This window comes from Carettochelys insculpta, chromosome 6 (assembly GCF_033958435.1).
Source record: "Carettochelys insculpta isolate YL-2023 chromosome 6, ASM3395843v1, whole genome shotgun sequence".
Taxonomy (NCBI): Eukaryota; Metazoa; Chordata; order Testudines; family Carettochelyidae; genus Carettochelys; species Carettochelys insculpta.
In genome coordinates this window covers 61,001,532-61,027,539 of record NC_134142.1, presented here as the reverse complement: position 1 = coordinate 61,027,539, position 26,008 = coordinate 61,001,532, and the positions used below count along the sequence as shown (strand labels likewise).

The 26,008-nt window shown below is 48.5% G+C and overlaps 1 protein-coding gene across 3 annotated transcripts in view; it reads right to left on the bottom strand.

Annotated features, from left to right (window-relative positions):
• Window positions 1-9,762: 9,762 nt before the first annotated feature.
• Window positions 9,763-26,008, bottom strand: part of SPINT1 (serine peptidase inhibitor, Kunitz type 1) — a 30,855-nt gene continuing 14,609 nt past the window's right edge. For all 3 annotated transcript variants that reach the window (XM_074997002.1, XM_074997004.1, XM_074997003.1), the window contains exons 3-11: window positions 21,669-21,820; window positions 20,106-20,241; window positions 18,912-19,082; window positions 18,194-18,220; window positions 17,727-17,852; window positions 16,596-16,646; window positions 14,753-14,923; window positions 13,645-13,701; window positions 9,763-12,272 (exon numbers count right to left, since the gene is read on the bottom strand). In XM_074997002.1, the coding sequence (XP_074853103.1) occupies window positions 12,076-12,272; window positions 13,645-13,701; window positions 14,753-14,923; window positions 16,596-16,646; window positions 17,727-17,852; window positions 18,194-18,220; window positions 18,912-19,082; window positions 20,106-20,241; window positions 21,669-21,820 (1,088 nt within the window). In that variant the 3' untranslated portion in view covers window positions 9,763-12,075. The remainder of the gene's footprint in view (window positions 12,273-13,644; window positions 13,702-14,752; window positions 14,924-16,595; window positions 16,647-17,726; window positions 17,853-18,193; window positions 18,221-18,911; window positions 19,083-20,105; window positions 20,242-21,668; window positions 21,821-26,008) is intronic.

The following is a 26,008-nucleotide window of genomic DNA, read 5'->3' as shown; positions in this document are numbered from 1 at the left end:
TTTCTTAGTCACAACCCAGCAAGGAAGTATTTCAGTTAATTGACCAACTTGGCTAGTCATTGGTACTCCAGCTCATCTCTACCGGTATTGCTGATGTCCACTGATATGTTCTAGACTGGTGCTCCTCAGCCACCTGGTGGCGTCTGACACCATGAGTAGTCGCATCGGCTGAGCACGGTGCTAACTGATTCTGCATTCCTAGAGTCAACAAGCTCCTTCCTTGTAAAAGGGTACTCCTATACTTTATCCAGGTCACATTGCAATAGTCATACTGTACTGCAGAATACTGTAGTTTCTTTCCAGTAAGGACTTTAATACCCATAAGGAAAACACTCCCCCTCCACCCACTCCTATTATATGAGACACTCAAATTCCTGAGGAGCAGGAGTTAGTATTTCTAAGCATTCTCTCATTGCTCTGGGGAGTAAAGGCTTGGTGTCTACACAGGGAAATAGACCGGAGTAGTTCCCTGTGATGACGCTTATTCTGGAAGAACATTTTAAATTCATACTTTATTCTGCCCACTTCAATACTGCATTACACAGAGGTAGAAGAGAAGAGCAAAACAAGGGGAGGAAGGTACTGTGTCTGACCAATCAGCACCATACCCTGAAGAGGGCTTGTCCAAATAACTGAGTCCCCTACCTGGCGCCCAGGCTCACGAGTGTGCATTTTACATGTTAACGCAGCTGAAAATAAAACAGGATCTGATGAGTCATTGCTTGAGCTATTGGCTAGTGACATCAGATACACATAACTATGTCATAAGCCCTACGCTGCTCACCACTAAGAAAGATCCTTCTTTAGCTCCAGTGGTGGATGCCTTTGCTGTTAGAATACAAAATAGACCCTTGATTTATGTGAGGGGTATGTTCCCATGCACCCTCACATAACGCAAATTTTGCATAAGTTGGGGGGGAGGGGCTTTTTTCCCCAGCAGAGGGCACCTTCTGCAGCCAGGGAAGCGGCAGGAGCACCTGCTTTTGAAAGGTAAGTCCTGGGGTTGGGTGGGGGCAGTTGGGGAGGGTTAATCCTAGTGGTGGGTTGGGGCCGGGGGACAGGAGGTAGGGGGTTTAAGCCTGGGGTTAGGGTTAGGGCTGCAGGGGGAGGTTGAACCAGATCCATGCATGGAGGGTTTGAACGAGGCCCAGGAGTGCCCACAGCTGTCACTTCCCCAGGGCTTGGTTGCAGCCGGGAGGAGCTGCCCCCCCCGCTGGGGGGGTGAGCTGGGCCCATGCACAGGTGGTGAGTGGGGCAGGAGGGCTGAGCCTGGGCTGCATGGTGCTGGGGAGGTTGAGCAAGGGTGGGGCAGGGAAGCAGGATTTTGACTTGCACTTGACTCTTGTTACTGCGAGTTAGGTGCAACTCAAAATTGTGCATTTCAAGGGTCTGTTGTACATTATCAGGAATCTTCGCATACTAGATGTTGTTTTGCTTCCCTTAAAGAAGAATACAGAGGAAACTCACCTTAAAGTTACCAATAAATTAGCTCCCCATCCTACATTGGGCATGTCTACACTGCAGGGTAAGCCCAGGGTTCAAACTCAGACTCAAACCTTCCCTTTCCATTTACATGCAAATCTTTCTAACCCAAGTCTTGGCTCTAGAGGCTGAGGATCCCAGGGGGGTGGAAAGCCCACACCTGAGAGAAGCTGGTTGCTAGGACTCAAGAAAGCCCTCTATTGTTTTGCCATGTAGACACAGCCCCACTGGACTTAGGCACTGGAAGTCTGCTTAAAATATTCCACCATCCCCCCGGCTGACTTTCATTGTCCTCTGTACAGTCACATTTGGTGGACACTCAATTTTTTCCACACTGAACTGGCTAGAGCAGACACATTTTGAGAGGGTGCCATCCAGGAAGCCTGGGAGATGGGTGCTTGGAATCAGGCCCACTTCATGCAGTATAGGTACTAATGTTATTGGGTGGGACCCAGAATTCAGCAACTCCTAACCTGAGGTTACAAATGAGTGTAAATGCTTAAGTGCTGGACTAACAACCCCAGTGTCTGCTGCCTTGAGTTCTACTAACCTTGGGCTTACATAGCAGTGCAGACATACTTATTGCTGAGATAAGAGAACTCACAAAATGATGTGGATATGCTGGACCAGGTTCAGTGGAGGGCAACAAAAATGATTAGGGGGCTGGAGCACATGACCTATGATAGGCTGAGGGATTTGGGCTTGCTTAGTTTACAGAAGAGAAGATGTAGGGGTGATTTCATAGCAGCCTTCAACTTCCTGAAAGGGAGCTCTAAAGAGGAGGGTGAGAAACTGTTCTCAGTGGTGTCAGATGGCAGAACAAGGAGTAATGGTCTGAAGTTGAAGAGGGAAAGGTGTAGGTTAGATATTAGGAAAAACTGCTTCATCAGGAGGGTGGTGAAGCATTGGAATGCATTGCCTAGGGAGGAGGTGGATTCTCCATCCCTCAAGGGTTTTAAGTCCCAGCTTGACAAGGTCCTGGCTGGGATGACTTAGTGTGGGTTGATCCTGCTCGAAGCAGGGGGTTGGACTGAATGACCAGCTGAGGTCCCTTCCAGGCCTATGACTCTGATTCTGTGATCCTGTCCATCTTCTTCCTCAGAACTGAGAACAAAGGGGTTTTCTATTGTGCTTGTTTCCAGGTGGTCCTTAAAAATGAATGCCAAAGCTGGGCTTGTGCCCTTTGCTGCTCCTCTACATTGGCTAAAGAAGGCCTGGAAAAAATCACACCTTACAGTTCTTTTCTCCTGGTGAATCCAGGGCTTCGCTATTCTGTCAGACTCTCTGGGAAACTGTCAGGGTTATGTCATCACACACACGTGCACTCAGCTGCTTGAAACTCAGCTTCTGTTGACACCCATTTAACTACTGCACTGTGTCAGATTTAAGACCTATTTCCCTTCAGTCAAGAGCTAAAAACATCTCAGCTCAAATCTGAATCATCCAAGGAGCCCTTCCTCAGCAATAGGTAAAATGAGTCTTTGCACTCCAAAATTTTCTAAAAGTAAAAACATATGCAGAATTTAAGCATAAATAACTTTCAGACCTACAAAGAACCAAAAAGAGAGCAAACCTATTTTTCCCATTGTACTGGTCAAGTTGCAGCTTTAGTAAACTGGCATCCAACTTGAAATGACTTCTCATTTAAACCATGAGATGGCTGAACAGCTAGTTACCATTATCTTAAAGTAGCAGTTCAACCTGGTTGTTTCCCCTAGTTCAGTGTTGCGGCCACATCTGCCCTAAGATACTAGAAAGAGAAGCTGAATGGGGTAGTATCTTTTATCAAAAGTTTGTCTCTCTCACCGGCGGAAGCTGGTACAGTAAAAGACATTACCTGGCCCACTTTGTGTTTCTCATATCCCACCTTGTCAAGGTGAAGCCATCCCATTGTCACAGGGTGGTTTGCCGGTATATTTACATAGCCATTGTGCCATAGGGAACCCAGACGGACCTGATTTTATTTGTGTGAGCTCATGATTCTTGACCAGGTGTCCCTCCTCAGGCAAACTGTGACTTAACTCACTTCCCCACCCCACACAAGTGGGACTTCTCACTTACTCCCAGCAGAGTAACCCCTCCAGGGCAGGGTTAAACTGCTCTGGTGGAGCACCATGAGCAAGAAGTTGCAATTCCTCTCATTCCTAGAAGACACAATGCTTCTAGGGAAGGGCTGAATGAAGTCCACTAATGGAGCAGGGTTGGGAAGTCCAAAATTGAATTGAACTGACAGACAAATTTCCCTCACTCCAGCAGGGTAGTCACATCATATTTATAAAACCCTGTTACACAAAATACACTTAAAAAAATCAACTGGTGCCTTGATTGTGCCTAGAGAAATGATGTCAAGTATCAGAGGGGTAGCCGTGTTAGTTTGGATCTGTAACAGCAACGAAGGGTCCTGTGGCACCTTATAGACTAACAGAAAAGTTTTGAGCATCAGCTTTTGTGAGCACAGACTCACTTCATCAGATGCATCTGATGAAGTGAGTCTGTGCTCATGAAAGCTCATGCTCAAAACTTTTCTGTTAGTCTGTAAGGTGCCACAGGACCCTTCGTTGCTGTTAGAGAAACGATGACAGTCTCAACCTGCAGCGCATATAGGCCTTCATTAGCTGGCAAGGCCTGGAAGCCAACTCACAAATATTCCCAGACTACATTTACCTTTCCAGAACCAAACTGAGCATCAACAGGTTGCAACTGAGCAGAGAAGATTCCTTAAGATGCTGCTCTGTTTCTCCAGCAGTATTAACACAGCTCAGTCTGAATAGGTGCAAATCTGCCTAAAAAGTAACATGTTTTGATGAGATATACAAAGTATGTGAGAAAGCAGTCCAGTAGCACTTTAAAGACTAACAAAATAATGTATTAGGTGATGAGCTTTCGTGGGACAGACCCACTTCTTCAGATCATAGCCATACCAGAAAAGACTCAATATTTAGTCACAGAGAACCAAAAATAGTAATCAAGGTTAACAAATCAGAAAAATATTATCAAGGTGAGCAAATCAGAGAGCAGCGGGGCAGGAGGCCAGGGGTAGAGGGGGAGTCAAGAATTAGATAAAGCCAAGTATGCAAAAGAGCCCCTATAATAAGCTAGAAAATTCCCATCCTGGTTCAAATCACTTGTTAATGTGTCGAATTTGAATATAAAAAAAGAGTTCAGCAGCCTCCCTTTCCAAAGGGCTGTGAAAATTCCTCTTCACAGTCTATACCGCAGGAACACCAGTCCTAGAACTTTTCTTTGCAACAAGGCCCGTTGCCAATTTTGTCCACATATCTATTCTGGAGATACCATCACCGGACCTAACCAGGGTCTTCACAGAATCACAGGGACATTCTCATGTTCCTCAGCTAACATCACATATGCCATCATGTTCCAACAATGCCCAGATGCTTTGTATATTGGACAGACTTCAAACTCTCTTAGACAAAGAATCAATGGGCATAAAACAGACATAAAAACACTCCTGATTTGCAAACCTGTCAGTCTGCACGTTAATGGAGTGGGCCATTCTGTTAATGACCTGAAAGTCTGCGTTTTACTGAAGAGGAATTTTCACAAAGGTTTGGAAAGAGAGGCTGCTGAGAGATAGGAAGAGTCAGCAGACTGACTCCCAAGCCCAGCAGCAGCAGCAATTCCAGAGGCTGCTCAAAACATTTGCCCAATGCCCAGGGCTGTGAAATCTCTTGCCCTGACTGTTTCCAACTATGCCCCCACTACCTTATCTCACTCCAGGCAACCCAGTTTTGATCCTTGGTGCTGACGGCAGCTCTGACCACTAGGAATGTCCACTCACATTCCTGTCACTGACTGACACTTTCTGTGTTGGCAGGAGTGGGTTTCCTTGGATGTGCGAATAATCTAGCTCCCTAGGTGGTAGTAATGAGGTGGACCCCACAGGTTAGGTTGTCTTAACTAGGGGTGCTCAGTGATGAGAGTTTTCCACACGCCAGAGCAATGCAGGTAAATCAATCTACACGTCAAGTTTAGACCAAGGCTCAGCAACTCCTGCAAATACTAGAAATGCCCAAGGCAGACTGTCCTTACAGACAGTAACTGCACATGTCACTGGTGACACCACATGGCCAAACTGGGAACAGCAATTTTCTGAGGCCTGCAAATGCCACTCCTGGAAACCTGTGCCGGGGCTAATTACCAGCTCCTGCCCATTTCTGAACTCTCTCAGGGGGCTGGGTTTCACATGCTGAACCCCCACAGCACCAGCTGAAAGCCACGGGAAGTGCAGGTGCTGAGATCCGCTCACTCACTCTCTTGCATATTCTATAAAATTCAGTGCATCATAATTATTTGTGGCCCTGGCCCAGGTCCCCCTACTTCCTAAGAGCTGGCAGGAAACAGACAGGATTTGCTCCCAGGCATCTGAAGAAGGCACTTCTGTGAGTGCAGTCTGAAAGGCTCCACTTAACCTGCAGCCTCAATGAGGGGACTGACGTATCGATGCAACTTTTGCTTTATGAAGAGTCCCATGGACAAGTTGTTTTGCTTGCCTATAATACAGGCCCTTACAATGGATTAGCCACTAGAGTGTGACTCAGAGGTGAAAATTGGCTAGGGCACTGCACCGGTAATTAAGGGGTGGGCACTGCAGGGGCTCTGCTGCAGGTGGAGGCATGTGCTCTCAGCTGGACTCACACTGGCTGCCTATCCTCCTGGCCCCATGGTGTGCTGGCTGGAAGCAGCAAGCGCCTGTGCACTGTGAAAGATCCTGGCTGGGGATGCTGTAGAAGGAAACCTGCTCTGAGTCAGGTGCCTGGTGGGGCTCCCAGTGTGTCCTGTTAGCCCCCAGCTGGATGCAGCACGGGTATGTGTGGTCCCTGCAGCACACAGTCCCTGGGGGAGGAAGAGGGAGCAGCAGTGGGTCACATCACCTCCACTCTTGCCGGCATGCAGCACCCCCAGCTACAGCTCCCTTGGGCTGGGAACAGGAGCAGTATGGGGCAGCGACCAGGTAACCAGCCACGACTGCCATCCCAAACTCCTCCCCACACCCCTTCTGCAACCCCCTGCACCTCCCATGGCTGGGTGGTGGTGGTGAGATTACTGTTTCTCTGGAAATTTAAAGTACTTTAAGTAGCAGCTCCGCTGTACTGCAAGAACAGGCCTTTTTGTGAACAAGGCAGCTTCTCCTGAGCGCTCTTCATAAAGCAAAGGTTGCCTAGATTACCCGCCTAGGGAGAGCGCACACTCAAGCAGCAAGACATGGCAAAGCCAGAGATTGCATTAGCATTTGGGGACAGGCCTCCAGACCACCTGCCCTTCTTCCCACAAAACCATCTCCAACACCTTCCCACAAGGCTGGCCTGAGCTTTTGGAGAAGGGATAGAGAGACTCCTTCCAAAATGTGGATGCCCCATTTTATAGAGGGGGTGTGGTTCTGGCTGCCTCAGTACCAGGTTACAAGAGAGAAGGTGAGTGAGCGAGCAAGGTCATAACTTCTACTGATATCAACTCCTGGTGATGGGAAAGAGAAGTTTTCAAGAGAGTTCATTGTGGCTCAGAAGCTTGTCCTTCTCACTAAGAGGTTAGAAGATGGTCCACTTAAGTATTTAACATGAGGGTTCTAGAAAGTTCAGCTTATTCTCCTGACTACCACTTGGTGTTTAATGCCTGTATTTCTCAGGGGCTTGCCAGAGACACACAGGAAGTCTATGGTAAAACAGACTTGAGCCTCCCAAGTCCCAGGCTAGCGCCTTAACCACTAGTTCAGCCTTCCTCTTACCTCCTGCTGCTGGAAAAGGCCAGTCCTGCCGCTCCTGCTGGTGTCTGTGCAGTTGGCAAATTAACCCTCACAAGGCAACCGTGTTCAAATGAGCCAGGGGTCTGCACCCTGCAAGGGACACTGCACACTGTGCTGAATTACAACACTCCTGAAGTCCTTTCCAGCCATTAACTAGTAACCACAATGGGGCAGGTACATGTTGTTATCCCCAGTCTACAGGTCTCTCAAACTGACTTGCCCACTGCCTAGGTCAGCATTCACCCATGACATATTTCTGCCTCCATCATCCAAAACAGGCACTTAAGGCTCGCTATTACTGGTAAACCACCAGGCCTCCCCCACACAGCTAGGTGGCTTTAGATTGCCACAATTGTGTTGTGCTGCCCCTTCTCTTATTAAAACATGAATCTCAAGGGGGAGAGGAATAAAAAGCGTCAGTTTCTCCTAGATGAAAGGAATTCAAGGAGCGTAAGAGAGCATTCTCCTGGGCGGATTCCAGCTACCCTCCTGGCACAGCTCTAGCTCCTAAATGACAAAGGAACTAGAAGACAGGCACAGAGAGGTAGCTGTGTTGTTTTGTTTGGTGAAGATACTAAGTGAAAAAGCAGTCCTGCAGCACTTTAACAATATAATTTATTGTGCGGTGAGCTTTCATAGGACAGACCCCCTTCTTCAGATCTGGAAAATTCTGTTAAATGATAACGGATCTGAAGAGAATTTAACAGAAAGGTAGAAAAAACTGACAGAAGGGAAGGAAGAAGAAAAACAGTTTCTGAAAGTGTCTATTCAGTTGAGTGGGCTGCCGGGATCATTATGAATATCAAAGGTGGGGAAACTGTCATTGTAATGCATAAGAAGTCCTGTGGCACCTCATAGACTAACAATTTGGAGCGTAAGCTTTTGTGGGCAAAGACCCACTGCATGGGATGCATTTGACAAAGTGGGTCTTTGCCCACAAAAGCCTATGCTCTAAAATATCTGCTAGTCTATAAGGTGCCACAGGACTTCTTACTGTTTTTGAAGATACAGCCTAACTCAGCTACCTCTCTGCAATTGAGAATGAACTCCAATTCAGAGGTCTCCCTTTGTCATCTGGTGTTGAAGTCTCTTTTAGAATGCAGACTGTTCAGCTTTGAATACTGTGACCTGCTAGACTGAAACGCTCACTGACAGTTTGCATCTGACGAAGTGGGTCTTTGCCCACAAAAGCTTATGCTCCAAAATATCTTGTTAGTTTATACGGTGCCCCAGGACTCTTTTTGAAGATACAGACTTCTGCTACCTCGGCCACCTCTCTGATACTTGACAGATTTGTCTTCAGATTCCCAGTGTCTGATTTGTGTCCATTCAGTCTTTGGAGAAGTAATTTCCCCAGTTTGTCCAATAGACATAGAGGGGCATTTCTGGCACATGACAACGTATCACATTAGTGGAGCCTCTGATCATGTAACTTACATGGATAGGTCCAGTGATGGCATCTGCAGTGTAAATATGGGGACAGAGTTGGCAATGGGGTTTGTTGCAAGGAAAAGTTCCAGGATTAGTATTGCTGTAGTGTGGCACGTGATTGCTAGTGAGAATTCTCCTGCGGTCAGGCAGTTGTCTGTAGGAAAGGACAGGTCGTCACCCAGGGCCTGTGACAGGCAGTCCTGGGAGGCAGAACCCAGCCATTGGCACGAGATGAGCAAGCAAACCCTGCTAAGAAAGCCAGCACTTTGGCCTGTGAGTGAAAACATCTACTTGTACAGTGCTGCATAATTTGCGATGTGTGGCCCCCCCGAAAACAACAGCTGCATAATGGAGGCTGTGGTAGGACAGAGGGGACCAGGAGAGGATCACTAGGCAGAACAGGCTGTAACTAAAACAAAAGAAGAATTGGAGAGATGAGGTGAGTGAGGTAGTATCTGTTGGTAAGAGCCACAAGTTTTGTGCTTACGCAGAGCTCTTGAATTGGCACAGACTAAGCAGGAAACGTCTGGTAATTGGTGTAGTGCACTGAGCTGTGCCATGCAAAACACCATTTTCTGTCTGTGGAGATACTGGACCTTTAGAAACTAAGGAGATCAGAGTATGAGAAGGTGGGGGAGGGTTATCCTGGTTTTTACACGCATCCATTCTGGATAAGCAAGATGTCCGTATCAGCAACGGACTGATCAGCAGATCCAGGCAGAACTACGCATGGGAAAGAGCCTACTTGTGTTTGGTTTCAAAGACGCAAAACTGGTCTGACTAGCTGGAAAACCAGCTGCAGGCTACGCCCTTCCTTGCTTCCCATGAACACACAAGGGGAGCAAATCTCGTTCCCAGAATAGCCGGGAACCATACCATAGTCGCTGTCTATGTAAATCAAGCATTTCTGCTGCGTTCGGCAGTACAGCATTTTGCACTGAACTTCCCCACACCCTGCCCTAACAGTGTAACCTCATTCCCCTCCTGCCAAACAGATACCACAGAGCCACTACAGCCTGAGCAGGGATGCTGGTGCTGGGGGAAGACACCTCATGGACATAGGGGACAACGTTCCTTAGACACGTCTCTCAAGCCAGACAGAAACAAACAACTTTTATTAAAACCTGCATTTAACAGCGGGAGCAAAAAAAATCAAGAAACAAGGATTCTTACATAGGCATGGGGGAGGGTGGAAAAGGGGCTGGAACTGTGGGGTGGCGGGGATGATACAAGGCAGACTAGAGAACGTAAGAGCCTGGAAACGGCAGACACACACTCAGGAGGTGTCTCCAGGCACTTTGTACGTCCCTTCAAGGGGCAAGTGCAGGTATCAAATCTCCAATTAGAGCATCAGCAGCTTGGGGACATTCATGTTCCCTCCCCCCTCCTCATTGTTAGTCAGCCCTGTTGGACTCACACCTGAGGGCTCTTAGCGTCACTGCACTTCATGGCCTTCCCCAGGACCTCCTCCAGTGCCAGCCCACCACAGCCACAGCCTTCTGGGTATGGGTCCCACACACTTGCGTGCAAACTTTAAAAAAAAAAAACAAAAACAAAACAAACCTCTGTACATACATTTAAACATTTTTACAATTCATAAGAGAAAACGATCCAGGTGATCACTCCATAGCAGCTATTTCCAAAGCAGCAGACACGGGGAGTACAGGCTACAATCCCAGTATGAACCAATGACGCTTCAAAAGCATTTCACATAGGACAACTCCTCACTCAACTGGAAAAGCAGAGTTGTGTTCTGTTCTAAAAGCAACGCTAGCCTGGACCATTGGGTCAGCGGAGCACGGCTGAGGTGACAGGCCCCATCGCTCATGTGCAGCAGCCAAGTGGAAAGTAAAGGGCTTAGTCTCTGCCAAAGGCTGGGACTTCGTAGTCAGCATCTCAACAAGAATGTGAGAGAGTACAGGGGACTAGTGTCTGGGTAAGTTCTCAGAGCCTCCTCCAGGTGATGCTGGCTTCACTGCTAACAGCTGGAGTCATCTTGTTCCAGTCAAAATAGGGAGAGGAGAAAAAAGTGGCGCAGGGAAGAAAGCGAGGGACCTTCACTTTGCTTTGCATGGCCCGAATTGGGGATCTCTCAGGTACATTGATCACCAGTGGACCACTTTAGCATTACATTTGGTTGTCAGCCTCAAAATATTAAATAAAGGACCATTCACAACAAAAGTTACAAGCCAGCCATATTGGGCTGCTCCAGGTAGCCCACCCCAATGGCAGGGCCAGGCCATCATCTGCGCAAATCCAGAGGCACATGAGCAGGTTCACCAGAGCTAGGACCGCTGTCCTCTGTGGTTTGAGACAAAGCACCAGCACACTTGCCCACCCTCCTCCCTCAGTTTCACCGCTACCGATCTTTGGAGCATGGGTGGGAAGCTACTCATTTCTCCGTGCAACCTCTTCCTCCAAGCTAATCAGGGGCTTTCTGCCTGCGCAAAATCTTGTTCGCAAGCTATGCTGACTGGTCTCTACCCTGTGGTGGCACTTACCACGAGCAGCCAACAGGAGGAAGTAGTTCAGTAGAACTGAGGCAAGGCTGAACCAGCCATGGTGACAAGGCCACTCCTTCTATTTGCTCCCAGAAAACTAGGGACTGGTTCCTCCACTCACTTTGAATAAGCATACAAGTTTGCAAAGAGCATTCAGAGATTAGACTGTAGTCCTGAGAAACAGACATGGGGCAACCTTTAAGGAAAGGAGGGAAAGATATGGAAGAATGGACATAAAACTCTTACTGCAGATCTTCTGGTAAGACATTAGCTGCTCATTTCTGTAAGATCTGTTCAAAACTCAAAAACAGCAGTGAAAACATAGACACTCCTCTCTTTCCTGTCATAGGAAGAGAGATCATTTGAAAGACTGGCAAACAGTTCACAGCACTGACTGAGCTAGTCATGTAAGCCTGGAAAGCTATCAGTCAGACCCCCCAGTCTGCCACTGGGACATGACCACCTAGGGCTGGTGGTATGGGGGTAGGGTGCATGTGAAGAGATGCGTGGCTACACCTGAAGTGGGCAGGTGTATGTATTGTAGGAAAATGAAATAACTGGATCTGGCATGCCGGTGTCAAAAATTAATGCCACACAAAAGTTAAAAACAAACAGCCTCTTCAGCAGATACAGCAGATCCTTCCAGCTAAGACAGAAGGCACAGAAACATTCAGAGCTGTGTCTGGATGGCCTGAGATGGGGAAGAGGAAAAAGTTAAAGGGTAAACTAAAATCCTTCCCTATACCTTCAGCTTCAAAAGACGCCATAAGCGTGAGGGACATGGCTAGTGCCAACTGCCACGCATCCGCTAACAGAAAAGGAAGCGAAGAGTTCTTCAGGCCTAGGCCTTTCTTTCTAAGGCAAGCAGTACATGGAACTGTGTCCGAGCTGATTTTGGGCTCAGATGGGTTTGGTTGTACTGTTGTAAACCAGGTGCTCGGTGTCCTCTGTGGTGGAGAGGGTTGAGTTGGTAGCAGTGGTGGGCTGGCGTCTCCGGCTGTTCTTCTTTCTGTTCTTCAGGAAGTAGTAGCCAATGATGAGCAGGACTATCATTATGCAGATACAAAGGAGCACTGCAATAGCCACCTCGAAAGCACCTGTAAGGAGGCGGGGGGGGAGAGGGGACACACAGTTACAAGCACCACTAAGGCTGGGGCACTAACAGGCAGAAAAAGGCAAGAGGTACAGAGCTGGGTCCCCAGAAGGAGACTGTATCAGAGTTCAACAGGACTGACCGGACAGTGCGATGTTTAGCCCCTGGGCGAGTGAAGGTGAAGCAGAAGCATGACTTATAAGGGACTGGTAAGAGCATACAGAGCCTTTCACTTCCAGGTCATGGTTCAAGTTCCACCTGAATCAGCTCTCAAACCTGTTCCCGCCTAAAGGCTGTTCAGCTACTTGGAAATGGGGGCATTCATTTTAAACACCCAACTCTCTCCCCAGACACCAAGAGGAGTCTCTCTTCAGGGAGGCCAAGGAATGACTGGGCCTAGAAAAGGAACTACTTAGGGGTAATTCCTTATTCCAGATAAGGAAGGGAAGAGTAGTAGAGGAGCACGGGGAGACTCATTGTGCTACTGCCCAAGCTACAGCTGTTCTGTGCATCACTCTCCAGTGAGGTTAACGTAACAAGCACTGAGGTCACTTATTGTGGCCACTCTGAGGAGCAGGGCACATCTGAGAGGAACGTTCAGCCTTGGGACCTCCGGGAAGGGAGAAGAATCATTTTAGGAGCAGTTTGCTCTGGGAGAAACTCTCAGCACAGGTTCGGGATCAATGGGCAAGTCACGTTAAAATACGAGGCTTGTAGGTTTAAGATCATAAACTTCAGCCCCATTACACTGCAGCCAAGATTTTTAGCATCATTAAACATAACCCTAGCCGTAGGGGCAAGGTGGGAGGGGGGCCTGGCTCTCTGCCCCCTGGAAGGGGCAGGGCCAAGGGTGGAAGAAGTGATGCTTGGGGCAGTCAGCCCTGCTTCTCCCCATGCTCTGAGGCGCTTTGCAGTGTTTCAAAGGGGCCCGGAGGGTCAGCCATGGCAACAGCCAGAGCTCTAGTCCCCTTTGGAATGTCCGGCAGGGGCAACTGCCCTCTTTGCCCCCCATTGGCAGGCCTGATTCCACCCCCAATACCCACCTGTCACCAGCTACCAGGCTTCCAGTGCGACACGCCAGCCTGGCCTGGAGCGCAGAAAGACTTCCCCGCTGCTCTTTCAGGCCTACAGTAATTAGGGCTCAAGTCTCTTCTCACTTGTACTGAGGTGAATTAGGAGCAACTATGTAGGTCAACCAAGTCTCACAGGTGTGAGAGAAGAGAAGCAGTCCCCCACAGACCACACCAGTTCCTAAGTTAGATGCCTTGCGCCTCTTTCTCTCCCCCCCCTCCCCGAGAAGGAAGTGCCATACATTCCATGAGAGAGGGACGGAGCGTTCACAACAAACATGTCACTTGAGTAGAATTATTACTTACTCAAGCTGGCTGTGGCAGCTTCACGTGCTCCCCACCGCTGGCCAATGACATCCGCCTCTGCACAGGGCCAAAACAAGAACACGATCCCATGAGAGAGCTTGGATCAATGGGGTGAGACCCTGGCCTTCCAGGACAGTTTCATGCTGGAGTTAAACTGCACGCCTGGAATTAGCCACCACAGTAACCCCTTCCACACCCCTGCAACCCAGCCAGGGTATTACTGCCCATTTTTTCAAACTCGTTCTTTACTTCTGTCTCAATAGATATGTGGAGGGAGGGGAGAGAGTCCTTCTGACAGCCTCCCTGGCAGGGAAACGTACTCTTGGAGCAGGCCCGTGAAGGGTGGTATGGATGCACCCAGTACTTCAGAGAAACAGCAGAACCAGAGTCTCTCCGAGGGAAGCTGCTTCCTCACAGACACAGGTTAGTGAAACGCCTTCTTTGGGGCACCGCTCCCCCAGCAACTCTGACAAGATACAGTCTGGAGTAGATTCTGTAAAGCTACCCTCGAGGTGCGTGTCTGAGTACAGATAAGAACGGCCATACCGGGTCAGACCAAAGGTCCACCTAACTCAGGTCCCTGTCTCCCAACAGAGGCCAGTGCCCCCGAGGGAGTGTACAGAACAGCCAGTCAAAGTGATGTCTCCCCTGCCATCCGTTTCCAGCCTCTGACAAACAGAGGGGAGGGACACCATTCCTACTAACAGTTGCTACAGGGAGGGCCTATAGGCTCTGGAGATACCCAGGGCTGCCCAACTGGGCCATTTCATTCCAATGTCAAGAGCTACTGGAGTTCTTTCTGGGCTAGTCAACCGAGAATCAATGCCTCACTCTTCAGTACCCCAAAGGCTCTTCCAGTTCACAGCAGGAGTGGAGCTCAAGAAAAGTAGGTTGTCAGGGGTAGGTTTACTGCAGTGTTATTTTCGGGTGCCTTGTGTAAACAATCTGACAGAACAAGGTGTTGTGTAGGCAGATGCCAGGGTCAGAGAGCAAGAGTCCCACCCATGTTCTGCAGAGCTTTGGCTTATTTGGAGCCAGGCAACTTAGCCTGGAGGATTTCGCAGTGGTAGAGATGCCGGCTTGCTCACCCCACAGGTCCCCTGCTTACTTGTGATGCCTGCACAGGATTGCAGACACTCTTCTTCCTCCTCAAAGTTATTTTTGTTACCCTCGCAGCCCCCGTAGGTGAATCGGTCGCATTTCTCAGCAAATGGGTTGTAGTACCAGCGGGGTATGCTCTCCTGGCACAGTCCAGTGTCTGGTAAATCTACACAGTGGCCTGGCAAAGCAAGAGAGGGGTCTGGGTTCAACCAGCAAATTTACACGGCAGCCACGCTGCGTAAATGCTTCTAGTGCCCCATGTGCCCCTGTTCAGCCCCCAAGGCACGCTGTGGCACTTATTTCCTAGTGGCTATGTCTACACCAGCCCCAAACTTCAAAATGGCCGTTTACTAATCAAGCGCTGAAATACATATTCAGCGCCTCATTAGCATGCGGGCGGCTGCGGCACTTCGAAATTGATGTGGCTCGCCCCGACGGGGCTCCTTTTTGAAAGGACCCCACCTACTTCGAAGTCCCCTTATTCCTGTGAGCAGATGGGAATAAGGGGACTTTGAAGTAGGTGGGGTCCTTTCGAAAAGGAGCCCCATTGAGATGAGCCACGCGGCGGCGAGCCGCATCAATTTCGAAGTGCCGCGGCTGCCCACATGCTAATGAGGTGCTGAATATGTATTTCAGCGCTTCATTAGTAAACTTCGAAATGGCCATTCACATGGCCATTTCGAAGTTTGGGGCTAGTGTAGACACGGCCAGTGTGAGCAAAGGCTTTTAACATCTGATTCACACAGCTGCCAACCAATTCCAGCACCAGCAACCCTCACAGCCCAGGGAGGATGTAGCCAGTTACGGCATTTGGCAAGGACAGAAAGATGATTTGCACAGGCTGAAGAGAAACCAGAGTTCCACTCACCCCCCACGAGGACATGTTTACACGAACAGACTGTAACAGAATAGCTCCACAACAGCTCTAGCATGTAAAATTCACATCCCATCTTATTCTGGAATCACTTCCCTGGGTGGAGAAGCCCCAAGCAGGGAGGTGTAAGAAAGGGGAGAGTCTCTTCCCTTTCCACAAAGCAGAGGAAGCACTCCAGCAACCGCTGCAATGAGCAAGAGCTAACGAGCCCAGGAGCTGCGGCTGGTAGGTTAGAATAGATATTTCAGCAGAGAGACTATAGGGGAGAGTCCTAAATTAATCCCGAGGTGCTCATCCATCTAACACTGTACCAGGGCCTGGCTGCCAAGCATTCATTTAATAAGACACTTCCAAGCAGAGCTGCCCCAGTCAACAGAAGGGGCTACACTGCACTTTTGTTAACAGTGCTCTGTCCAGAGTTTGTTATGCCTCACACTTTTGAGGGATAATACTGTTGAGGAAAACGCAGAGTTCTGTCGAGACTTTGTTGACAGAATGTGTTAAGGGTGTAGACTCTCCCTCTCGTGCAGGCGCAGCCCATGAGTCTTACCAGTGACTAGGGGGTATAAACACCAGAAGGCACAGGCGTGTGGTCTGGGCATGGGGGACAGCCCTAGAACCACACACTCAAATCCTTGCAAAGTTGACTGGAAAATTCATTGTCCCAAGTTTAAATGCTGAGAGTGCCAAGCAGCTTACTGAATGGGCGCATGGAGGTGGGAGAAGCACAGCACCATTTAACTTGGCTAAGACATTTTACTCTGGTTCTGCCTCCTCTACACTGTTCAGGCCAATACATATAGTGCTGAAGTACATGCAGGAAATGCTTTTGACGTCAATGGGATCAGTCAGGCACTGACTGGTTTATGGTAGGTGAGAGTCCTTCTCTGGGACTAGGCAATTCCCGCTATGCATTAAAAATAAAAACACATGGAAAAAGGCGAAAGGAGCCTCTTGAGATTTGTAACTTACATACCTTGGTGAGTGGTAACATTGATTTTCTGTAGTTTGTTGAACCCTAGTACATCTGCAAAAAGAAACAGCTCATAGGATAGAAACGTACACTCCCCAGCTCAAGTATGAAAGAAACTCCTCCACCCATCCCAAGGTATGTGGAGAGAAAGGTCTTTGTGGGACACTCCTTGGCTACTTTTCTCTCCCTTCCACTGCTATCATATATAAGGCATAGAAAAGCCATAAACCGAAGGTCACAAATATCTGAAGGCAATTAAAAAAGGGGATTATTTACGCAATTGTGACTAATAATAATGAGATAACCTCCCACGTGAAGGGGAGGTGGGAGAAAAGTCAGGTGACTCCAAGCTTTTAAAATTTAGGCTACACCTACACTAGGCAAAGTAAGTCGACTGCAGATATGCAATTCTAGCTCTTGCTATTGTGTAGCTAGAATCTAATTATCTACAGCTTACTTGGCTGTCCTTACTGAAAAAGGTTGATGGGAGAAATTCTTGCAAGGAGTACAGGGGTCGATTTCAAGTGAAATCAAACCCTGGAAGATCTACCCTGAACGGGTCGCTATTCTGGGCTAGTGCAGACATAGCCTAACACTGGCTTGTGATGCTTAGAGAGAGAGAGAGGAACCAGAAAATGTATTCAGGCTATAGGACAAGAAAGCAGAAAGGAGCCCTGGAGTTATCTATCATGACAAAGCAGCAAAGAGGTGGTTAAGGAGTTCCATGTTTTGAAGTGCCAGCTGCTAGCAGGGCATCTTTGTACTGTTGAAGAGACTGGGAGAAGGTGGGGTGGCAAAGGATATTTGGAGGTGGTACATGAAATCATAAGGCTACCTAAGGTCACTCAGGGATAAGATATAGGGGAGAAAAGGACAAAACCCTGGATCACAGACAGAAGAGGGTAGAAGAGAGTCAAGAACAGTGTGATCAGCAGTGTTGGGATCCAAACGCTAGTGGCAGGGGACTAGCTGTGCTGTGAAGATGGTGACGTGTGAGGAAGACAGGGTTAAGAGACCAGAGCACTGTGCTACAGTGAACATTAAGTGACTAAGATCTGTGCGTGCCAAGTGGGATATATGCATCTTCAGGTACTGAAGTCAGAAATCTGCACCCAAGCCTTTCTAAGTACTTACACTTTTCACAATCTGCCTCATCTGATCCATCCGCACAATCCAAAGTTTCATCGCATTCCTGGAAACTATCAATGCAGCAGCCATCTCTGCATTTGAAGTGGAAGGGCTGACAATTCGCACTGCACACTGTAACAGAAGGAAGGATTATGGGTTGGAGGGAAGGGTGTCCCCCCTGTCACCCAGAGATCCTGTGAAGGGCTTGTGCCTCCATGTGAGTTTCCAGGGGCATGGGAAGCCTGGACAGTACTCGCTTCGGACTCTATCAGAGCTACTCCTAATTTAGTCCATGGAAATCAGTGTGGAATGAAGCAGAGTGCCTCCTTTTCCCAGGGAGAAAGCATGCTGCTCCCCTCTCGTGACTTGGAAGCACGAGCCTCGAAGCAAGAGAGATTAGATTTTAGCCTCAACCTCCCCTGACCCTCACCCTTCCATTCACACTTATGAGCACATTGGTATGAGAAGCCTACCTGGCTGAGGTCGCCTTCCAACAGCACCTGGAGAAAAGAAGAATAAAGCTACATTTATTTTGGTGAATCAGAGTCTGTTCTAGATGGACTCTATGCCTCACCCAATACGTAAGGCTACCTTCACACAGTGGCTACCTGGAACAAACACATACACCTTAATTGTTTGCCAGAATCCCATATTACATGCTCCAGGAGAGCCATATGCTGTTATAGGGAGAGGCGGTGGGAAAGGTACGGACTACTCTGAAGTCCCTCCCACTTCACCCCTTCCAAAGCCAGTCAACCTCTTCCAAATAGTCCTTCCTGTCTCCATTCCTCTGTCCCTGCCTTAAGCTCAATAGCCTGGCAGAGGTTCCATAAGTTCATCACCCCACCTTATTCTGGAATCACTTCGCTGACTGGCCCTTAATGGCTGCTGTTAATAGCTGTATAAGGAGAAAAGTCTTATGGGAAAGAGGAATTTCTGACTCCTCCACGCCAAGACACCGTGTTGCATGGCTTTATGTACAGGTGGCAGGAAGAAGTTTTTGAAGGCAAATCATCAGCCACAGAAGCATAGTAAACTACAGGCCCTGAATGAATATCTTTCACTCCACAGTGAGGAGCGTTGGACTATTAAACAAAACACTTCAAACTAATCAGCATACCAAGTACATGCCAAAGTAACAGAATCACCAGCTCACAACGACCCAGAGGTTTCCTCTCTACATGGACTCACCGTGAACATTCTTGCAAGCAAGTTTGCATTCTTCCTCCCGTACATAGTTGTTCTTGTTGGCCTTGCAGCCCCCAAAAGTGAATTGCTCACACTGCTGAGAGGCTGGATTGTAGAACCAGCGAGGAAATGACCCACGGCACCGACCCACCTTTTTAGGAGCCAAGCAGAAGTCTGGAATGTAAGAGAGGTACACAAATGCAAAAGGACTGCATACGAGGCCAGGGCTCATTTTACTTCAGCTCCATAGCTGGAGTACGGATGTTTGGTCTTGCTAAAATATCAGCAAGTGAGCTGAATTAGCAGCAATGACTGCAGCTTATTCATGCTACCAAGGGCAGAATCGAGCACTAGCTCGTCTGGCACCAACTCTCCCATCTTTGAAGCCACAAAACAAGGGCGGGGCGGGGGAAGGCAGGCGCTGATTGCTTGTAGAAAGGCTGGGGGCAGGGAGTTCTCCAACTGAGCTCATCTGAGCCTTTGGGAAGTTCCAGCTAAAAATATTTTCATGTCTGCATTCTACAGAAATCTATTTCCTGCTGTACTGGGGACAGAAGGAGGAGATCTCTGCTTAAGGCATTGGTGCCAAATGGCCGAGAATTCACATTGCCTTGTTGACACACAACTCTGAACATCCCAATTGCCAGACATGAGGGCTTTGTAGCAAGTATTATCGAATCCGTGGCCATTTAGGACTTCACATTGACAGCTGTCACTATGCGGCATGGCAAGGTTATCTGGCACTTCACAGTATAAGCAAGAAATGAAAACGCAACTCGTGTATTCCTGCTCCAAAAGCATAAGCTATTACCTGAGCTAAAGGAAACCTGCTCTTAGCGATATAAGGCCTGTGATATAAAGCTGAGCCATTTTGGTCCCATCCAGTAAAGGGCAGAGTCACATGGAGTCAGTTCATTACCCTTATGTTAGTTTTGCACGAGGGCTGGAGAAACAGAGACCTGCAGTGAGTGACAGATGGGAAGACCATACCCTGATAAAGTTTAAGTACGGCAGGTGGGGGTTGAATTTTCATCTGGAGGAGCTTCATAGAGTAGTCTAGCCCCAGTCCCCCCAGTGTTATTTTCCATGCATCATCTCCCAAAAGAGTGCAGGCAACATACTTGTAGGTTATCAGGAAGCTGCCACAGCTGGGACCCCTGGAAGTTCTAGTTTATAGGTCTGTCTGGGTAGACTCACCTTCAGTCTGTTCGGGTGTCAGGACCATGACTGTGATGTTGGAGGAGTCCTGCTGGCCAGCACTGTCTGTGACAGTGAGCTGAAAGACGTATACACCTTCCAGCAGATTGGAGATCTCTACTTGATCATGCTCTTTCTTTGAGAAAGAAAGAAAGAAAGAGAGCTGTCCAAGGAGCTGGTATATCAAGCCAAGGGTGGGTAGGGCACATACATAGCGTGTGTCTCCCCCGTCCATATAATAAAGATAAGGAGACACAGACTCTCCTTCCGCAGCATCAGAAGGAAAGCAGCTTTGCTACACCTGGGGTAGGCTTGCACCTAGTGGCATCTTGTAAACCACTCTGGGATTCTTTACAACTCTGGGCTAGATTCTGGCTGCCCATACCCAGGTGGGCTAGGGAGAGAACACTGCAGCCTCAGCATCCTAACAGGCCCAGTTTAGATATTGGTGGTTTTTGGAACACTCCTCCCTGGATTGTCCAATAAGCTCAGCAGTGTTACAGGCCCCGATGACCTTGCAGGGGCCAGGAAGCATGGGTTCTATTTCAAACTTTGCCACAGATTTGTTGTGCGGTTTTGACCAAAAACGTCAGCTTTGAGCCTCAATTTCTCCATCAGTACCACGGTGGAAAAACCCTTGTGTAAAGAACACCTCAGTGACAGGCTATGAAGTTGCATTGCTACTCTACAATTAATAGTCTTCGGGTTCAGCAGCCATGCCATCTGACAGCAGGCCTCAATGAGTCCTGAGTGTTGGCGTAAGTTAGCTCATGTAGCCATTCAGGCAAGTAAGGCCTGCAGGATCCAAACAGGGAAAAGCCCCTGTCCAAAAGAGTGAGGAAAACCAGAGAACAGCCCAACGAGAACAAGAGCAATGCTCTAGGGAGGTGCCACAGGGCTAGGAGCAAGCCTGTTTGTCGGGGAGAAGGCTAGTCACCAGTGCATAGGAGAAGCAGACTTTGGGTCAATTACCTCACTCAGACATACACACCAAGCCTCAGATGGGTAGCCGTGTTAGTCTGTGTCCACAAAAACAATGAAGTCCTGTGGCCCCTTATAGACTAACACTTTGGAGCATAAACTTTGGTGGGCAAAGACCCACTTTGTTTTTACACACCAAGCAGCAAGGGCAGTTATAGTATTTTATAGACTGTCTGCTCTCCCTCTCTCTCTTCCAGACAAACAGGACAGACATCGCACAAATGCGCAGGGTATGAGGGGCTAGGAGCACATGCTGGATTCTTTACTGCCTGTGCTGATGGAGAGGAGCAAGATTAGGTCACTAGCCGATGGCAGCACCACTGAGTGAAGACAGCAGGGAGATTCCCGTGCATCCTCCATATTGGGTAAGAGGAAGAGGCAGACAGAAAACTCTGCCACTGGTGCAACTTCTTCCTTCCACACCTCTGCCCTTAACGCAATCTCATGAAGGGCAAGATCAAGAGCAGACACTCAGCTGCAACAACATCAAGAGGGAAGGAGCAGGTGACCCATCACATACTGATCATTTGCTGTCTGTGCCACGTGTTGCGTGAGCAAAGCCGCGCTCACTCTACTCCCTACCTCCAGCACCACAGAGGTGTCACCAAGTAGATGTTTCCAATCATAACTGGCAATCCCATGGTCATCTATGCTCTCTGTGCCTCTCAGTAACACTGGCTCCCCAGGCTGCACCTTGATGTCCATCCCAGCACGGGCTACGGGAGGCTTATCACCTGGAGAAGAAAGGCAAAGAAAAGCTTTAGGTAAGAAGCAGAGGAACTGGGATCTTGTCTGAATCGGGAAGAGGACAAAAATCTCCCAGGCTGAAGAAATGTGGGTTCCGGTCCCTGAAACAGTAAGAGGTTTTGATCGTCGTATATTTGTAAGCAAGTCACTCTGAGGCAGCGAAGTCGTACACATGAGGAATATTGGGTCAGCTTCGAAGTTCTGGAGCAGAATTATTTTTCTTCTCACCTACCTCCTCCATTATTAAACGTGTCTAGTAATCCACACTGCAGCCAGTGTCCCTGAGTCACGTGCAACTACTTAGAGAGTCCACCTGTAGGGATAAGTGACAAGGGAACACCTTGTTCCTACAGATATGGAAACCTGCCCTCTCTCATGTGTGCCTGCACACAAACACCATTTACTGCTGGTGTTAGACAAGGAATCAGCTCAGCATCTTGTACCAGTTAATTCTCTCCGATACCTGTTTTGAGGAAGAGGAAAGCTGATTATTTATTCCATGCTTCTATTTAAAATTCACATGGTCTCTAATATAGCCCCCTTGAAAAAAAATTCTTGCAGAGTTTAAATGCCATCTCAAGGACATCATCACATCATTAGCACAATTTGGATCCAAAAAGTAACCTGGCAAATGTAAGAGGCAAAAGTAAATCTTCATCCTGGGAAAAGGCCCTCCGTAAAAGTAGAATGCAGGCCTTAAAACTTAACCCAATAATTTCTGCATCAAGCGCAGTAATTTATATTCAAATTCAATGTCTCTTCTTAGAAGTCATTCAGTCTTGATTTATACTCCAGCTATGAAAGCTAAGCTGTAAAGAATTACTATAAAACATGGAAAGGCAAAATATGGCCCATGGGCTAAATGTGGCTCACCCAACCTTTTAAGCTGCCTGTCCTGGTAGCATGGACCAGTGACACTCAAAGTGGCTGGTTGCTCCCTGTGGCCCTCTGCACTGCAGGGGAGGGTTTTAGGTGCTGCCCCCAACTCCAACAAAACCTCTCAGTTCCTATTGGCTGGAAACTGGCCAATGGGAGCTGAGAGATGTTGCTGGGGGCAAGGGCAACTAGAAGTCTCCTCCCACAGGGCAGAGAGCGACATGGAACAGCCAGCTCCTTTGAGCTGTCCAGGGCTATTGGCAGGCAGGAAAGCCAACCTGAGTGTGCTACAGGCTGGGAGCTGCTTAGGTAAATGCCCCTGGCCAGAAGAACCTGTCTCTGGTACCCCACTCCCTCCTGCAGCCCCAATTCCCTCCTAGAGCCTGTACCCCCTCCTATGCCCCTCACCCAGGCCAGAATCCTCTCCTACACCCCAATATTCTGCCTAGGTCACAACCCTGTACTTCACCCAAACCCCCTTCAGACCCCACACTGCCTCCAGCAGCCTAGTTCCCTACCCCAAGCTCCCTTCGGCACCCAACCTCCATCCCAGATCCCACACCCACCCTGTAGAAAAGCACAGCCTTCGACTACTCCCCAAAATCCTGGAGTGGCCTCCCCATCAAAAATTACTGCCCACCCCTGCTACAGGAGGAGGACCAGAATCCACCAAAGCTTGTGGCAGACCATTCCAACGGTTAATTACCTTCACTATGAAGAACTTACACTTATTTTCAGTTTTGGTTTTACTTGATTTGAGTTCCAGCTATTAGATCTTGCCATGCCATGCCTCTTGCCTACAAGATTAAATATTCTTTTGGTGACAGGCACCTTCTTCCCGAGTAAGTGCTTCTATGCCATGACCAAGTCATTTAAATCTAGGGCTAGGAGACACCTCAAAAGGTCAGCTGGTACCATTCCCCTATGCTGAGGCACAGAAAAGGCAACATGTGAGGGTGCACACAGATCACACTCACGCACGCATGCCCTGGAGCACTGCAGAGAGGACCACAAGTACCTAAACCACTCCATGTGGTGGTGGGGGGGTGAATGCCCATCACTGGAGGTTTTTAAAAAACAGTGTATAGAAAGCCTCCTTTGGAAGCTTATTCCTCTACTTAACCCCCCCTTACACTGTAGTTCCAGTTCCCCCCCCCGGCCCCCCAGCATCCAACCTAAATCGCCCCTGCTGCAGATTAAGCCCTTTCCTTTTTGTCCTACCGGCAGCAGACATAGAAAACAACTGACCTCCATCCTCTATTACAGCCTGTAACTTATCTGAAAAAACTTACTGGGTCTACCACCACCAATCTTTTTTCCGAAACAAACATTCCCAGCTTTTTAACCTCATAGGTCAAGTTCTCTAAACCTTTTGCCTTTCTGGTCACTCTGCTCTGGACTTTCTCCAATTTGCCCATATCTTTCAGAAAGTGCAACACCCAAAACTGAATATAATATTCCAGCTGAGGCCTCACCAGCACCAAGTACAGAGGAATAACTCCCTCTCTTACCTGACATGGGACAATCTGATTAATACAGCCCAGAATAATATTAGCCATTTTCACAACTGCCTCACATTGTTGGCTTTTAGTCAATTTGTGATTCACTAAAACCTGTAAATCCTTCTCAACGCTGCTACCACCTACTCAATTAGTCCCCATTTTGTAGCTGGGCATTTGATTTTTCCTTCCTAAGTATACTCTGTTGCACTTGTCTTTGCTAAATTTCATCTTGCTGATTTCAGACCAGCTCTCCAAATTTAGGCAAGGTCTGCTTGAATCCTAATTCTTTCCTTCAAAGTGCTTGCGAACCCCCTTCCACTTACGAGTCATTCCCATATTTTACAAGTGTATCCTGCACCCCAATACCTCAGTAGTTAATAAAAATATTGACTAGCTCCAGACCCAGGATCATGCGAAGACGCCACTAAATCCACGCTCCCAGTATACTAGTGAATCACTGGTGAGTACCCTTTGAGTATGGTCTTTCAACGAGCTGTAAACCCAGTGTGACTCGGGGACCTCATGATGCCAACTGACAAAGAGCAAATGTCTAGGATTTTACAGGGACCCCCAGGCCAAACATACGCATGGCAGTTCGCTGAAGGGTGGCAAGTGAGATCTCTGCTGGAGAGCCAGTAGCCCACGGGTTATCAATCAGTGTGCGAGAGAATATTAGGTATCTAAACTAAGAAGTGTGTTGTTAAGGTCTTAGAGGTAAGGCACACCACCGGGAAGTGACATACCTCCCGAATGTTCCTTTCAGGCAGAACTGATGACACCTAGCTTCCTCTTGGGCCATTAGCGCTTCATGGCCTTACCACGTAGACCCATTTGCACACAGAGCCACAGGCAAAAGAACAGAAAAGTCTACAGGACGAGACAAAGAGCAGGGGAGGTGTGTCTTGTTTATCACGTGGACAAAGCATTGCACTCCGATATCTGGAACAAAGCGACGCACTGGGTCCTTCACCCAGGAGTAGGGTGGCCAACTTTCTAGTTTATGAAAACCTGACACCAAGCACTGGAATCTCCCCAACCCCTGCACTGCCTCACCCCCCGAGGCCCTTTTCCTGCCCCACCTCTCTTCCTCTTCACCTTCACTCACTGCTTACTGCACTCCCTCTCTCCCTCCACCAGCTGCAGAACAGGGCTCTAAGAGTGGAGAGAAGACTAGAGCAGAACATTCAAGGGAGAGCTACGTTCTAGGGCAGGAGTCGGCAACCCCTGGCACGGGTGCCAAGAGCGGCATGCGAGCCAATTTTCATTGGCACGTGGGGCGAGTGCTCAACAGCCCCATCCCTCCTCCCCCACGCAGCAGGGAGCTTGCTCAAAGCCCTGCTGCCTCTGGATTAACTAAAGACCAGCTAATGCTGCTAACCACCACCTAAATGGTAAAGTTCTGCATCTAAAATTTATTTATTAATAAAGCTGTTGTAAGTAGGACTATTAGCGACTTTAAAAAAGTATCACCGGCACTCGGACTGTATATGGAGGTCAAATTGCAGCACTCCACCGCAGAAAGGTTGCTGACTGAGACAGGGGACAGCACCCCAGGTTCAGGGCACAAAGGAGGACGAGAAGGGGGGCTGGATAGTGGGTACAGCCACTTCTCAAAAGCTGTGCACTTCAGCATCCGCTGCTCCACCCAACAGGCACTAGCCATTAGTACCTCTCTCTGCTGACACAGGTCGTTCCCAAGCATTCTTGCAGCTCCAACAGCAGCTGCTCTTCCTGCTCTAGAGCAGAAGTCAAGTGCGGAAGGTCACACAGGTAACAGGACATTTGGCATCTGGTCAG